The following is a 17,704-nucleotide window of genomic DNA, read 5'->3' as shown; positions in this document are numbered from 1 at the left end:
AATAAAATCTTTTAATCACATTGTTAAATATGCAGCATGGTGTTGGTGGGTTTTTTTAGAAGTCTAATTACACTCAAATGTGCCTTCGATATTCTGGAATGGAAAAGTGAAATCAGAGCATGTGCTCTAAATACAAAGTACTTAAAATAACTTAAAGTAATTTTCTAAAAAATTATAAACAAAGCACTGTACCACTCCTGTATAAGAAAAATACTGGGAAAAAAAAGAACATATTCCAAATATTTTGCATCTTATGTGCTCCTAATAATGCGTAGTATGAAGTCTTTCATGTACTTTATTCCACAGATTTCATGGAAATGGAATACTATGATGTTACTGGCAAATGATTATGATTATGACACTTTTGCAGAGGCACAAACCATGGTACTACTTGTATTTGGAAAGATTTCTAATATCATGTCCAAAGTTTCACATTGCTGTACTATGACATTTCTCAGCCATCACTGTGCTGATGTAAATCCAAACTCAAGGATAAAAACACTCAAAAAATCACAAAAATCATGCAATTTCTAACACTGTAGATAAGTCTGTATTATAAGACATATAATACATCTGGATAAGAAGTACAACATAATGATTAAAAATAATAACATGACAGCCATATTCTTGAAACACTTAATTTGCAAAATTCACCTTGACTTTAATGGGATATTTACGGTGAAAGACTAATGCAGCAAATTATTACTGCACAAACTTGGGATTAATTCTAAACCACAACTAGATTTTACCAGTTTGCTTTCTTACAGCAACATTTTCTGGTTTTGCTATAGAAGGGAAACACAAAAAATTGTAGAAGACTAATAGTAAGATTTCATTGCTTAGTATACTGCTATTATTTTAATAAACTTAAATGAAAATTTGGACCAACTGAAATGAAGATTGCTGTGGGGGTCACACTTGAAAATTGTATTTCTCCCTGCAGTAACAGAAATGGGAGTCTTCCTTAGTTATTTCTCTCATCGTTTACCCACTTGCTTGTTGCCCAGCAACTACCATGAAGGAACTACAGTTCCTAGCCATTCTCATTTTAATCTTGAAAAAGCAGATTAAAATTACTATGTGAGTAGTCTCTTTCTGGTGATGTATTTCACTTTATATATCTGCAAAAAGGAAGCCAAGTGACTGGAGCATCTAGTATTTCCACTCTGTCAAAGGTTCACTTTCTCTGTCCTTGTATCAACCCATTTACTGACCAACTATTTAAAAATTGTTAGGAATTTTGTAATATTTGATCTATAGCAATAAAAACAAACATTTGTCACTTACATTCTTGAATCATCCCACAGCACACAGTAGGGATTCAATGTGCCCTAAGAAGAAAACAAACAGACCTATTAGTTACCTGTATGCAAAAATATTTGTCATGCTTGACCTAAAAAATTTGAGTCTCCTCCTACAAGATCATCCTCCTACTTTGATGAACTGATGCCACCGAAATGACAAAAGCTGTAATTCTTATAGGATATTTTGTAGGCACTTGAACCTCAGAGCAGAGTACATGTGCATCCTCTGCTTAGATAAGGAAAGCATAAAGTTGACTATTTGGTATATCCTAGTGGAAGTAAAATATGAGATAATAGTTAATCTGTTAAGAGAGTTGACTGAACATTTCTGGTGTTTTTAGAGGAGGAACTTCAGACCCCTTAGGAACTTGGATGTCAAAATCAGTAATGGCTTTAAAAATTTTAAGCATATGTTGGGCAAAATGTCTTGAGGGTGGGATTTAAGATTTACAGACCCCACATTCAAGGTCCAAGGGTTTTGTCAGTCAGGTCCTAAATCAGCAGAGTTCTCAAAACAGTTTTGGTTTTTTTTCGTTTTTGGTTGAGCTTTACAATAACAGCTCCCATCTCTTCAAAGGCTATGGAAGATTTCTGATTTGATGTAGAACAGAATGGGAACCTAAGTTTTTATTACAAATTACTGAACTATAGAGAATTTTTTTTTGAAATTTAAAGATCTGTAAAATTATTCATGTTTATTTTGTTCCCTAGGAAGTTTAGAGACAAAATTCACTCAGATAGCCTTAGAAGTACTTCAAACTGTTAAACTATATTCCTGCTCACCATAAGCATTAGATGTTCCCAGGAATCAGAACTACATAAAAATATATATGAAATATAGAATAACAGTATATTTTTAAAAAATCAAAAATTATTTGAAGAAGCAGGTGGTGTTCACTATTTTTGGATGTCAGTGCTAGTGAAAAGTGTAGATGCAGTAGATATAAAGGTACTTTCATATAAACAAATCACACCTTAATATTTTATTCTCAAAAATGATTTATTTATAGGAAAAAATGGCAACCTGTAAAGTGAAAATCTACTAAATATTTAAATTATTCCATCTACCTTTTTGTCAAAGATAAAAAAGGTCCTTCTAGAGATGCTTGTGAAGAGGCATTTAGGGAATTTTTGAACCTTTACTTCAGTATCTTGCTGACTGCATTGAATTTTATGAGTATAAATATTTAAAACCAACATATACTTATGACACTTTATATTTACATAGCACTGTACAAACATAAATAAAGGATGCTCCATCCCCTGAAGTATTTATAATCTAAAGAAGAGGAAGGGGAAGAGGGCACAGGACAAAGCAGTGAATAATAGGCCAATTGTGATTTGGCGACCAGGTCCTGCATCACTTGCCTTCAGAGCTTTCAGATACATTAATGGACTAAGAGATAGAAGAATTTAGGAACAAAAGAATATCATAACAGAATTAAATTTTCTTTAAAATGTAATTTTATAAAAAGTATTAGTTTATATAGTAAGTCCAGGTGAAGAATTTTTACTTAAAATCTGATACAGCTATATGCGTATTAAAAACATACTTCTATAGCTGCATCATAATAAGATTTTGCATGTCTCAGATCTAAGACTTGACTTTTCCAGCAGTTGACATCATACAGTTTATGCTTGCTATTCCCACAGTGCAAATAGATTGACTACAAAAACACCTTCAGAAAAAAATGCCCATTATAAAGAAATCTACAAAATAGAGGGGAATAAAAACCTTTGCAGAAAACTGAAACACAATAAAATTGCTGTCAGATCACACACTTCACTCTCTTTGAAATGTATTGAAATGAAAAGAAAGAGTTTGTTTGGCCATTGCAGTCACTAATGAGAGATTAGGCAGAAACATGGGAAGCAGGATAAATATTACTCCTGTTCCACAAGAAAGCTTGTGGGAGGGTTTGTTCCACCAGAAGTGGCAGCTTGCAAGGGCACAGCATGGTTTCAGAACTTCTTCCTCTTTTGATACTTGATCAAATACCCTTCAAGCACTGCAGGGACCACAAAGAGCTTGTTTCTGCATTTGCTTTTTTGCCTTTAATCTGTTGCTCCCTTTTCCACAGCCTTTCTGGGCTGTGCCTCCTGGCAATGTTGCCCTGCTGTTGTAGCTTCCTCCAACAGCCATAGCTCTCTGTGAGGGCAGTGCTCTTAGCCTTACAGAGGAGTTGCTCCTCAGCTGAACCTAAGGAAGCAGCACTGTTCATTAGTGTTTACAACTGCTGTAGCACTGATTTATACACTACAGCACATTACTTGGATATCTCAAAAACGGGCATATGTGTGTATGTGTACATATCTCTGTCTGGCATATAAAACTGAACTTTCGAGATGTGATTGGCAACCCTGACAGCTATCCAGCGTAGTGCCAACTGTGTTTTACAGCCAGGGTTTTCAGTCACATTGAAAGCTGCATGTCCTATGCCACTGCTGGCTCATTATTCTAGTGGAATAAACTTTTGTACTGTCAGATGAGAGTTCATATTCTCTCTAGATCAAATAGGATTCTGTTTGAATTGTACATTTTCTTAAAAGATTGCTTTGGTGTCCTTTTAATCAAACTACTGGAAAAATGTGGCCATATTCATCTACACATTCACAGTTTATAAAACCAAATAAACACATTCTTTAAATCACAGATCACAGCATATTCTGAATTGAAAGGGATCCACAAGGATCATCAAGCCCAACTCTGAAGTGAATGGCCATATGGGGACAGAACCCACAACCTTGGTGCTATTTGTTATTAGCACAATGCTCTAACCAACTGAGCAATGATGCATTGTAACCTACATTCCACTCTGGTCAGCTCTGTGTTGTATCTGTATTTATCTACAAATCCAAATACCATGCAATATAATTCAAACAGCACATGCAGTTGTGGTTTGCACTTCCTCCAAAAGATAATCCTCCAATTTGATAATTCAACTGTATAAAAAAATGAAGAAATTAGTATACATTTTGAAAAAATTGTCAATTTAAGCCTGATTTTAATTAGCCATGGTCCATTTTCCCATCTTTTTTTCATAATATCTACATAATTTAGACAGTAGATGGGGAGGTGAAAGAACAAATGTGTGGATATACTCCTATGTACTAGTAGGCATCTCTACAAAATGCTTAATATATCATCATTAAATAATTTGCAAAAAAACAGTGCTGAATAAATGAATAGCATTTGTAAGAACAAAGGTTTGGAAAGAACAAATGTAACACTGAGGCATTAAAAACATCAGATGAAAGAGAACATATTTATTTTTCCTTTAATAATTAATCTATTTAACATAATCTATTTGACCTAATTTTTAATCTGTTAGCCATTAATGTATAATGTTCAAATATTAAAGATATATTAGCAACAGTTTTATCTTGCTGCATGCATATAAAGCTCATTCTATGGTAGTAGAATAAATCCTTATTTTCAGATGAGAAAATTATAGCAAAGAAATAGATTCAGTCTAAAGGAATAATCAAATTTACAAAATATTATTTCTGTGCATCTACAGCTTTATTTCTTTAAACCAAAGTTCCATTATGAAGGCTAAGTCTTGAACACAAATGTCCAAATGTTTTCAGATATTACAATGACATAGCTGATTTGTATTCACACATTTTCTGTAGCAATATATTGTCATTGTATCTGCAAATCCAACTTGTATATTCAGCTGGATTGAGATCCTACATAAATATAGTGTGTATGAAAATTTGATCCAAGCACTTGATTCTTCTCTGGATTATATTATAGGACAAAAACTGAACCAAAAAAAGAGAAATTATCTGATATGTATTGGAAAGGTTATTATCTTTTTGCTTTGTCAAGACACGAGCTCATACAATAATAATTAATATTTTGTTACTGAAAGGCTGCCCAAGCAAGGTGACAATCAGCATCTCTAATCTGATCTTTTGTAACACTGAAGTTTAATTTCCAAGTTTTTCAAACTTGGCAAAAACTTGCTCTGTAAATTAATCAAAGAGAATGATAAAAAAAAAAAAAAAATCATAAAAAAAAGATGAAAAAGAAAGCCCTTACTAAGAATTTTGTAGAATTTCATCTACTGGGGTTAGCAGTTCAACCTTCTATTAGTCTGGTCTTGCCTTTGTTGTGATTGTTTTATTAGCTTGTGTTTGGTCTAGAAATATTTTCAGTGCTGATACATTGCTTAATGGTATTATTTTCTTATATAATTTTAGAACTTCTTTTCTTGCATGTGACCAAATTACTGAGAGTTTTTTGTCTTATCTGTTACCCCATGTGCCACCTTACCTGTTACTTTTGCAAGTAGTGATTTCAATTTCAAAATATAAATGTAATATTCTGCAATTTGTGTAATAGCTCCCCAATCATTGTTAAAATAATAGATTATAAAATCTAGAATTGAAAATTTCCATAAATTCTTCCTAATAATGGTCTTAGTAAAATTGAATTAAGTATTCAATTTCAAACGTGATTGATTTTTTCCATGATATATAGGATTAATTTGTGTTTACTTCAGCAAATATTTTGCAATATTTTTAGTGAAATACCTGACAGAAACAAAAGTTATGTTAAAGATTGAGATTTTCTCCTAATATATATGATGTAATTTAGGTTTGAAAGAAAATAAATCAAAACAGAAAATGAAATCTACATGTCCTAAAAAATCTTATTAATAAATTGAAACAGAGAACCATGGAATTCCAAATTGACACAATTCTTCATCAATACACTTTTCATATTGTTGAAAGGTATGGAGTCAACTCAGTTTACGTTCCTCTGTTCCTTTTTTTTCTGCCAAACTTTCTCTGAAATATTCTTTGCATTGGTATTTTTCTGGGAACTGAATGGCCGGTCAAAATGACCATTGATGGCAAAATAGTTTTTTTTAACCTTGAGTAAAATGTTAATGCAAGAACTAGAGTTCAAAAAGTTTTATCATACTTTTGACCAGACTTCAATTTTGCTACTGACCGAAATATTTTGAACTTCTCTAGATGAATTGTATCTAAATGACCACTTGAGTAACTGTTTTTAACTTAAAAATTACATTTTTAAAGATTCTTGCCTATTTTCAAGCCTGTCTCTTCTCACTCTTTATGACTTTATGACTCTTTATGACTTTGTTTAAAGCAAACTCTAGCTCTTAACAACATAAACAGAGAGAGTTTATACATTATGCCTCACATAAATTACCCCCTTGCTTGTTATTTAACATTATTTTCCCAATATTGTATGTGAAAAAAAAATTCCACAAGAGATATATTTTATTCTCCCTGTGAGTGCTGGGAAACTGCTAAAAAACAGAAAGGAAAAAAACTTTATATCTATCATATATTTCAAAATAAAGTCCTTTTTTTCATATTTATAACTTTTTTAAGGTGAGATTAAAGCTTGAAAAGTATAGAATTTAAATGATTGCATAAAAAAAAAATCTCAAGCATTTATGGGGACTGTAAGCTTAATTGGAATCAGAGCATTTTTGTAGTCTACAACAATGGGTTAAGTATAAACTGGCTTCTATAAAATAATGAAAGAAAGAAAGAGCCTGAAGAGCTATTGTAGCTCTATGACCTATGCAGGGAACAAAAGGTTAAGTAGTCAGTACAATAATACATTTTCAATTGTAACCATGAAAGCATTTAATGGAAACTATTCACTAGAAATTGCTGTTTAACAAATACCCTCAACATTGACAAAACAACAATTAATTTTGTTTTGTTTATGTGCATGCATGAAACAAGTACACATTCCTTTCAAACATTGTTACACTGTTCCTAGCCTTAAATTTTAGATGTTAAAGTGCATTTTATTACCTGATATTTAAAACAACACTTTTTCTTTTCTCTCATGTGATCTGGCAAATACTCTTGTAAAAGCGTATCAACTATCCTTGTACTTACGTTAGACAGGTGGGCCAGTTCTATCTCCAGGAAAGAATCTGTAGTTTTAGGCTCAGGTCGTATAGTAACAACAATGATTTTTGAATTAACAACTGTAAAATTCCTGTAAAAAAATGCAAAAATGGAAAATGTAAGTGTTTATAAGGTTGAATCAGACTTCTAATGTTACATTTAAAGATTTCATCAGTTATTTTCTGTGACTTTGGTTGACAAATATTAAGGGAGAATATAATTTGTTTGAAAGTGGTGAAAACACCTATTTTCAAATGTATTCAACATGTTGAAGTTGGTGAAAAGCACCAATGATGCAGAAGTGCAATTCTTTAAAGTACTGTTTTTGAATTAGAAGAGTGCTTTGATGACACAAACATTCTATGCATGTTTGAGTGTATCTCATCTACTTCTTTCAACATAGATCCACTAGATATGTTTTATAAAAGACAATCATTTTTCTTCCAAAGTGCTGTGCTGGAGTTTTTTCTGACTGTAAACAGTAGGATTGTGAAGATGGATGAGTGCAATGGGAGACTGTACAGTTCTGTTGATTCTGTGCTCATGAAAAAAACATATCTGTTTCCAATTCTAAAAAAATTGTATTTGGTATATGAGTGGACAACTTCATCAACTAAATACTTTTTAGAATTTAAACCACAATTGTGCCCTGACTGAAATCCTGCCAAAACTAATGATTTTTTCTCATATGTAAGATTAGATTTACTTTTACGTTATTGTACCAGGTTATGCAGAAAAATAACTTTATGTCAATTTTTCTAATTCATCATTGATTTCTTTTTTCATGTAAAATGTGGATTGCTATGTATCATAGCAACCTTTCTAGCACAGACCTAGCAATGCCAAGGTTATGCTAACACAGGCATAAAGACATGCCAACACGTTCATGTCTGAGATCCTTGCTCCTTATGACCTCATCAGGTTTAGAATGACCATCGGTTATCAGCCTGACTGTTTCTGGTGATTATTATGGTATTTAATTTGTGAGAAATGCTGCTTTCCCCACATCACAGAAATCTTATCAAAGAATGTTATCAAAAGATCTTATCAAAGAAGAACCTAAACAATTTAGATGTAATTATAATAGACAGTATAAATATTCTTTTGCTTCTGTTGTTGTCTAATTGCTTATATTCTCTAGGGAGTTTGTATTTAGGAGAGAAATCCATTTTGCTGGATCATTGAAACAGAAATTGCCATGGCTACACTAATAGAAACTTAGCTCAGCAGGCATTTCATTCAGCACAAGGAATGAAATTGTACTTCTGGGGCAAGGTATGAGTTCTAGTCTAATTTTACTCATCCAAATCACATAATGAAAATATAATGGAACTGACTTTCTATTTTACTTAATTCCTATTTCTTCCCTTTGGTTACACTTTAAAGTCTCATACACTTTTGACAAAAATGTATCTATCGGGCTAAAATTTAATGTTTAGCTAATTTTCAGCGTATTCTGTAGAATTACAGTAGCTGAGTATTTGTAATTTTTAAAAAAGAACCAAACCTGTCCAAACCAAATAAAATTCCAAATAAATAAAAAAATTAATTTCTCTAAACATAATGACAAGTGAAAATGGTGCTCACTACCTATTCAGAGATTACATCAGTTTTGGAAATTGATGCAAACTATTGCAAATACTGCTACTTCAGTACTCCTTTACAGCCAGTCTTTGTGACTGAAAAAGTTTTCCTTGGTCTATCTCGTTTTGGTGCAGTTCTGACAGTTCTAGGGCAAGATCTGAAAAAACATCGAAGTGCCTAGTTTGTAACTTCAGAACATTCATTTTACCTAAGTCTCATTAAAACTCTCCCAATCCACTTACATTCTCAAGAGCCCCTAGCAGACTGTTGCACAAGAAAATAAATATAACTGCCTATATCACTGTGAAATGAAAACTGCACCTCTCATCGCTGTCCAGTGTGGGCTAAATGCCTACTTTCATATTTCATATTTAACTGCTTGGACAGTCCCTGGAAGAATACAATGTGTCAAGTATATTCTAAATTCACATAGCATATTAAGATACCTCTAAATTAAAGCTCAAAGCTTTGTAGTCAAGACAATTTCAAAAATTTGAAAAAAATCTCAAAACTGCCAGTGCCATTGCTATGTCTGTTGAAGCTTTTTTTAAACAACAGTCTAGTTTTGAGAACACTTATCCAAGAATTTAAGTAATCAGCTTCTACAAAATTTCCTTGGACATTTTAGTTTCAGTCCCTCTTATGTTGTGAACTACACAGAATGGGAATGATCTATCTCAGACTTCCTGGCCAAGTGTATTATCTTACAGCTTTTTTTATAGTGGAGAGTGACTTCACCATTATCTACTTTTCCTTCATCAAAAATAATCTACAATTCAACCTTAATGAGAAATGAAATTTTACAGAATGGTGCTCTGCTGACTGTCCAGAAAGATGCTCATCAGAATTAAGTTTTGAAATAAATTATTCAATAACAATCAATTAAATTTCTTGGAAACTATGGCTGAATAAATCCTTGAAAATTCAAGAGAGCAAAGGGATGGAGTAAAAGCTCAAGAAATGCTTTCAGAGCTACTCTCCTAGAGCTTTTTTCTGTTCTGAGTTAATAATGGTATTAATAAAAGCAAGTTATTTTATTAAGCTGTTTTTCTGCCAGGGTATAAATTTTGAGGGTATTCTTTTATATAAGGGAAAATCATATTGATCCTATGTGGTATGAAGTTCATGTTTTCCTCTCTTTTTAGAATGAATCCATGTTACTCAAGAAAAATGAACTTATGAATAAGGCATGCTGCTATCTCCACACAGCATGATTGAAGATACAGATCGATGTGTAAAAGTAGTATGCATTCCAGAAAAATTACAGATGCTAAATCTGTAATGTGATGCAATAAAAGCCTGTCTGAGGTACATCCTTAGTCTAACAATTCTGGCACAAAGAAATTTAAAGGCCTTTTTGGTTGTGCAGAACCTGAAGTTCAGGGTTAGGAACAATGTTTCAAATGGGGAAAGAGAATATTTCAGTGAAGGAAACTTTTGCAGGAAATTTATGGCGGCTGTTTAAGTGATGGGAAAAAAAGCTTGATACAGAAAAATCATTGATTCTTTATTTGTTCTTATTTATTAAAGGAGAAGTTAAAAACTAACTTACATTATGGCAATACACAATGTATTCCTTCAGAGTGCTCAAGAGAGAAATTATAGATAATATCTTTTAGATGAGTATTGTACTGAGAATCAATTTTCTGTGAACCTAACAATAATGTAAGTGTGCTCAGGGGGGCAAGAGCTATGGAAATAATACTCAGTCTAGAGTTCTGAAAATATTCGATATTTCAATATTTGCTATTAAAAAATTTGCAAGACATTACAAGAACAGTGCAATGCAGCAAAAATATATTAGGAAATAGAATCAGATGAAGTTTATTTACGTGTGTATGGAAGAAAACATTCTTCTATTTTTATGAGGAAGAAACTTCTTGTTTCCCTAAACTCTCATTTAAACACTCATGGTAAAATTCTCTGAACGTACATGTACCAGTAGGATTAAACACAAATCCAAAAACTTCTATATTGATGCAGTTGCAAGTTCCCATCTCACAGTGGTTACTTACTTCCAATATCGTCTAAGCTAGTAAACCAAGAAAAATAAACCACAAACGGTAAAATGCAGCTAATTTGGGTTTTTGTGAAATGTATTGTATAGGCTGTCCTTCATAATGAAATCCTCATTTTACTCATAGAACACCATTGATGTACCAGATTGAGATTCTGTGGTTAGGTACTTTGGAAGACTTTCCCTAAAGATATACAGAAATTTTTGTTTGTTTGTTTGTTTATTTTTTAAAAAAAGCAGTTCCTTGTGATGATGCAGAAGTTTGCATAACTCCCAGTGATAAAATTAAGGAATATATTGGAATGCATGTCACCTTTGTTCTTCTGGAAACTACAACCAGATTTTTTCTTTATTCCCATTCTATTTTCATTCCTGTAAAGCCAGGAACTGAAATCACATGGGAACTGGTAAAACTTTCTAGATATCTAACTATAGATGGTAGAAATCACCTTTAATATTAGGTTATCAAGTGTAAATGATGTGGCCTTCAAACTCAATCATGAGATCATTTTACTTATTTTACCTTGGTTTAATTTTTGTTCGTCTTTATTCTCACCCTTGATATATATTTAACTGTCACTTTACTTAGAAATTTATCACATAAGATACTTATCCAGAATATTTTTTAATTCCTGTGCTGTGCGCTTCTAGGTATCATATAAAAGATAGATGATGTTACGTTCCTTTGTATCTTACAGTGTTTGCTCCATAGACAACAGTAATGCAGTGAAGCATTTCATTGTGTTCAGCACTAACATGGTTATTATGATAACCATAATATAATATATATAAAATATTAAATATTAAATAATAAATAATAAATAGATAATATTTATTACAATTAAGCAAGATTAGTACAAATAGTAATTAAGATAAACTTGTGTAAGATGGTATTTTTTCATTGCAAGATGTGAGCAAACTAGAATAAACCTTTTTCTAATGCAGTGGGATGAATAAAAACCTTCATTCATGTACCCAAATAAGTGTAAAATGGTAAAAAAAAGCCCATAAAAAAGACATCTTTAAAACCTGCATGTCAGTTCTAATTTTCACACAGTATAATAACTCAATAAATTCAGCACTAACCACAGCTGCACCTTTTTTTTCCAATTTCAAATTACAGAATCACAGAATCACCTACTTTGGAAAAGACACCTAAGATCATCAAATCCAACCTTTGATTGGTCACTATCTTGCCAACTAGACCACAGCATTAAGGGCCTCATCTAGTTATTTCTTGAAAACACCCATGGCTAGAGACTCCAACACCTTCCTGGAAAGGTGCTGGAGTGCTTAAGCACCCTTTCAGTGAAGAAATTCTTCCCGATGTCCAACTGGAATCTTACATGGCAGAGCTTGAGGCCTTTTCTTCTTGTCCTGTTGCTAGTTGCCTATGAGAAGAGACAATCCTCAGTCCCCACCTGGCTAAAAACTTCATTCGGGGAGTTGTAGAGAATGAAAAGGTAACCCCTGAGCCTCCTTTTCTCCAGGATAAATAACCGATAAATAACCCCAGCCCTCTCAGCCTCTCTTCACAGAATTTGTGCTTCAGACCCTTCACCAGCTCCATTGCCCTTCTCTGGACCCCCTCCAGCACCTCAATGTCCTTCTTGTAGTGAGTGGCCCAAAACTGAACACAGGACTTGAGATGTGGCCTCATCAGGAAATGAGTCAAGAGTACAAGCAGACAATCACTGCCCTGGTCCTGCTGATCAGACTATTGCTGATAGAGGCCAGGATGTCATTGGCCTTCTTGGCCACCTAAGCACACCCTGGCTCATGCTCAGCTTGCTATTGACCAACACTCTGAGGTCTTTTTCCACTAGGTAGGTTTCCAGTCACTCTGCCCCAGCCTGTAATGCTGCATGGGGTGCTAATATGCAAATAGTCTTACTTGTCTGCTTTTATTCTGACCTATAATAATTATTATCCTGAAACAGTTCAATTCGTATTGTATTTATGAAATTTCTTACCTCAAAGTGGGCAAAATTAGTTCTAAATTTTTGTACAGCACTGCTCCAAGTACAAATACAGTTGATTCATCCAGTTCTGAAAAGAGTAAGGAAAAAGATTTTAAAACTCTCTTTCCCAAGCTTTCATCAGCATAAAAACCTCTGAATGTCATTTATCTTTGCAATATAAGTTTTATTTAAAATAAACCATCATAATTTTGAATCATCTCCTAGAAGACTGTCATAAAAATGTAGCACTCTCAGGAGTGTATCAAAAGATTTAAACCACTGAAAATCACATTTTCAAAAAATCTATCATTGTATGCTGACATCCATTCTAGTTCATTTACATTTATAATTAAGCTTTCTCAAAGAATGTCTGTAGAGTAGATTCTCTAATGTTAGAGATCTGCACTGCAATGATATTTATAAATTGTACCTGAAGTTAGGCTAATTTGCCTGCTGAGCTTCCTTTGGTAAGAGTTATCTTGGAATGACTGTCTGCTGGAACACAGCAGCTTCAGGGAGTTCAGCAGAGCTGCACTTCAGCTCACCTTGTATCAAAGAGATTAAATCTCGTGCACAATAACTAAGTAAAGCATTGTTTCTTTGGTGTAGAAAATAATGTCTAGGATTTATGTAGCACTTTTTGTTCAAGGTGCTGAAATTAAGCCCATTCATTTCTCTCTAGGATAAGTATATGGGTACTGTATTTCTTTTGAAGAGGAATAAAAGAACCACTCCTATATTATATAGAGATCCCATGAGACAGATTCAGAGCTGCCTTGCTAATGCTAATAGAAAATTAAGATGTTGATATGTTTTTTTACCTGTTGACATAGGAGTGAAGATATTTTTTGGAATGACAACCCTGTCTTCTGAGTTTCGTGCCCAATCAACCATTCCTTTTCTTCCTTTCATAGGGAAATTGATGTCAGTTAAAACAGATGCAGCAGGAAGCTTCTGAATGCTAGCCACTAGTAAGAGAAATCATAAAATCATATACATTTAAAATTGTGTTTCATATATTAAAGCATTAAGTGACAATAGTACAGTAATAACAAAACTTTTTATGACACATTTCAAGTAAAGCAGACATTCATAGTACATTAACTGACTCAGAAAGCATAATCTTCGGTTTATTATGCAGTTCTACTATGGATTAATTGTGTGGTATTGATCATAACATTTGTCAGCCAGATTCTGATTAAATTTCTTAACAGGGATTATTGAATGTACCAGCTTATACCCTGAAATTCACACAGGACATTGTTGTGTCTTCAGAGCAAATTCTAAAATGATCAAATGTGACAATAAAAGTAAGAGGATGCTTAAAATTGCTTTGGGAAACATAACTTCTAGATATGGGTTAATGAAGCAATAAAAGAACTTTTATCCTGTGTACAGGCACAATTTCAAGATAGATCCACTGAGGAGATTAACATATTAAAAGACCTTGTTTTCACACAAAGTAGAGTAAATCAGTATAGCACCGAATTTATTTTCCTTGAAAGAATAATCTCCATTCTGAATTCTTAATTATATTCTTTCAACCTAAAAAAAACCCAACACCCAAACAACATCAGACACAAGAAATAGGTGTCCAATCTAATAATAATCAGTTTGGAATTTGGTTTTCTCATTCTGTTTTTTTCCATTTTCTAACTTAACTATCACCTGGAAATCAGTTTCAGCTTTGCTGTGAAATCTATGTACAACTCCATGGCAACACAGTCAGTGTCTAGTAAGACTCAAACTACTTTAAAGGCATTGACAGGGCTGCAAGCGTTTGCAGACACACAGAGAGAAGACAAACACCACATTTGGAGCCTAGCTCCATTCTTAATGTTAGCCATATTGATAGCTATTTCCTGTGCAATGCCCTTCCTAATCAATTTGTGCAGAGGGTAATGTAGCTGGAAGTGTTTGGATATCAGAACTATATTTTGATCTGCATAACAATTTCACTGCAAGGACTCTGCAAGGGGGCTAAACATAAATACAATGGGGGACAGCTATAAAAACAAACAGGACAGCAAAATTAAAGTAGAAAACCATTAGGTGTCTTATCAGAAGTTTTTATTTTGAAAGAAAACTGTAATTCAAATCCAAGACAAGAGTAAAATTAAGAAGAATAATAACTCTACAAATATATTCCTCAATAACTGACTCTTATTTTCAAATTAGACTGTTTATGTATTACAGAATCACATTAACAAGGTGGTAGTTGAGGCTGTTTCAGACTTTCCATTATAAAACCACCATCAGAGCTTTATAGTGCTAGTTACAATCCCCTCCAGGCTGCAATTGGCAAATCCATTCCCTGCACTAAGGCGATGCTTAGCCCTGTGAATTTTCAGGTGGTGTGTGGAGGGAATATAGTTCAGGTGTTTTAGAATTACTGGGGCATAAAATGGATTGTGTGCTTTCACATGCAATCAATGGTTATACAGAATATATTAACATTGTAAAAATGGATTTTTTCCAATAGCTCCTAAAATTTAAAAATAATTTTATTTTCCCCATAAATAAAATTAAACTAACTCTTATTTAGTTTTCAAAATTAAATACAGCCTGTATAAGATAATACTGGGCTGGTTTTTTATTTGCACAGTATTTATCTGTGAATCTATCTATCTATCTATCTATCTATCTATCTATCTATCTATCTATCTACCTACCTACCTATCTACCTATCTATCTACTTATCTATCTAATTAGATAGTAGAGCCTTAATATTTCATCCCCCTTTTGGATGACAGTTCCCTTTATTGAAATAGGAAATCAATGTTATTCAATGGAATTCACTCTGCAAAACAGAAAACCACTTTAGGACTGGATAAATGGTAGGGGTCTAAGATAGTACTTTCTGCACACTGTCTCTGTATTTTAAATAGGGACATTTATCATGGCATCTAAACAATACTCAGAACCAAAAATTCCAAAATATTTGTTATTGTTTAGGTGATGAATAACAAAAGTGAAGTATAAAACCTAAAACTTTGACTTACGGCTTATATGGAATAAATATATGTTTATTGGGCAGTGCTGGGTTTACAGTTGGACTCAATGATCTTGAAGCTCTTTTCCAACTTAAATGATTCTATGAGCCTATATATTCCCATTCATGGTTCAGATAAGTTTTTTTACTTAAAATAAAACAAAATTCTTGTTTATCAAGCCTGATCTCATTTTATGACAAGGTAATCCATCTAGCTGATCAAGGGAAGCCAGTAGATGTGATCTTGGATTTCAGTCAAGCTTTTGATACTGTCTTTTGCAGAATCCTTCTGGACAGAATGTCCAGCATTCTGCTGGATAAACACATCATGTAATGGGTGAGCAACTGGCTCACAGGTCAGGCATAAAGGGCAATGGTGACCTGTCACTAGACTGTTCCACAGGGCTCCATCCTCAGCTCTGCTCTTGTCAAAAACTTCAGAAATTACTTGGCAGGAGGACTGGAAGAGGTACTAAGCAAGTTCACAGATGATATGAAACTGGTAGGAGCTGATGAAGCTCCCTCAAAGGCAGGGAGACCTCCCCTGCAGAGAGACCTATAAAATGAGAGGGCTGAGCAATCACCAACCATCTGAAGTTCAACATGGGAAAATGCTGGATTCAACACGTGGGATGAGGCAAACCTGATATTTCCATGCAAACTGGGGAATGAGATTCTGGAAAGCAGTGCCACAGAAAAATACCTAAGCATCCTGGGTGATGGAAAGTTGAATATGAGTCAGCAGTGCATATTCCACACCCTTCAAAGTCTGCCTCTTACAGATCCACACAGATTATAAGGTCTTTTTTTAGATACTTTGCTGAATGATTCCATGAGGATGTGCCTAATGTAGCTCTGATGCACCAGATAATTCAATGGAATTTGACTGGAGGCAATTGGTTCAGGTCTAGCAACACAACCAGGTGGATAGATGAAATAGTTCCAAGCTCTTCAGTATCACTTTAAACTGTATTTCATATTTTAGGAAAGCTAAAGGACTGTCTTCTAATTTGAAAAAAGAAAAAGTTTCTCACAGGGTTGGTTTTTATTTTATTCATTATTTTAAATTACCGTACCATCATGTCCTGAATTCATGAGATGGAACACTTGGCAAGCAAGAATACTTTTAGGCACTGAAGTATGAGTATATTTTTTGTTTATACAAACAAACAAATTGTATACTACTGGAAAAAATAGTCAAAGAGAATACTAAGAATAAAAGTGTAAAGTGGAAAAAAAGATGAATACACAGAAAAAAAAAGAAAACTAAATTTAAAATTACCTAAGCAGAAGCTGAGGAAAATCTTTATGTGTTATGCTAAATTAAACTCCCCCAATATGGAAAATTCTCTTTTTTATTTATTTATATCATGGCAATTCCTACGAGTCCTGTCTGCTGTTTTGGCCACCACAATATAGGAAAGACACTAAGATACTACAGAGTGGCCAAAGGAGGGTGAGAAGGATGGTGAAGGGTCAGGAGGAGAAGCCGTATGAGGAGCAGCTGAGATCATTTGGTCTGTTCAGCCTGGAGGAGACTGATGGGAGACCTCATTGAAGTGTTCAACATCCTCATGAAGGGAAGTGGAAGGGTAGCTACCAATCTCTTTACTCTGGTGAGCAGTATAGGATCCAAGGAAAGGGCCTGAAGCTGTATCAGGGAGGTTTAGGTTGAATATCAGAAAAAGGTTCTTCTCCCAGAGGGTGGTTGGGCACTGGAACAAGCTCCCCAGGGAAGTGGTCACAGCCCCAAGCCTGAGAGAATTCAAGAAGCATTTGAACAAAGCTCTTAGGCTCAAGGTGTGATTCTTGGGGCTGTCCTTCACAGGGCCAGGAGGTAGACTCAGTGATAGGTCTGTCCCAACTCAGCATATTCTATAATTGTACCATTCTGTGATTTACTACAGGTGCTCACCATGCACATCTGCAGTACAAGCTT

The 17,704-nt window shown here is 33.9% G+C and overlaps 1 protein-coding gene across 1 annotated transcript in view; it reads right to left on the bottom strand.

Moving 5' to 3' along the window:
• The window catches only part of ADGRB3 (adhesion G protein-coupled receptor B3), a 447,155-nt gene that overhangs the window by 177,137 nt on the left and 252,314 nt on the right, over window positions 1-17,704 (bottom strand). The window contains exons 12-15 of the mRNA XM_058835068.1: window positions 13,595-13,741; window positions 12,786-12,861; window positions 7,200-7,302; window positions 1,288-1,331 (exon numbers count right to left, since the gene is read on the bottom strand). Of these exons, the coding sequence (XP_058691051.1) occupies window positions 1,288-1,331; window positions 7,200-7,302; window positions 12,786-12,861; window positions 13,595-13,741 (370 nt within the window). The remainder of the gene's footprint in view (window positions 1-1,287; window positions 1,332-7,199; window positions 7,303-12,785; window positions 12,862-13,594; window positions 13,742-17,704) is intronic.

Source organism: Poecile atricapillus, chromosome 3 (genome assembly GCF_030490865.1).
Source record: "Poecile atricapillus isolate bPoeAtr1 chromosome 3, bPoeAtr1.hap1, whole genome shotgun sequence".
In the NCBI taxonomy this organism is placed as follows: domain Eukaryota; kingdom Metazoa; phylum Chordata; class Aves; order Passeriformes; family Paridae; genus Poecile; species Poecile atricapillus.
This window is presented reverse-complemented; position numbering and strand designations above follow the sequence as displayed.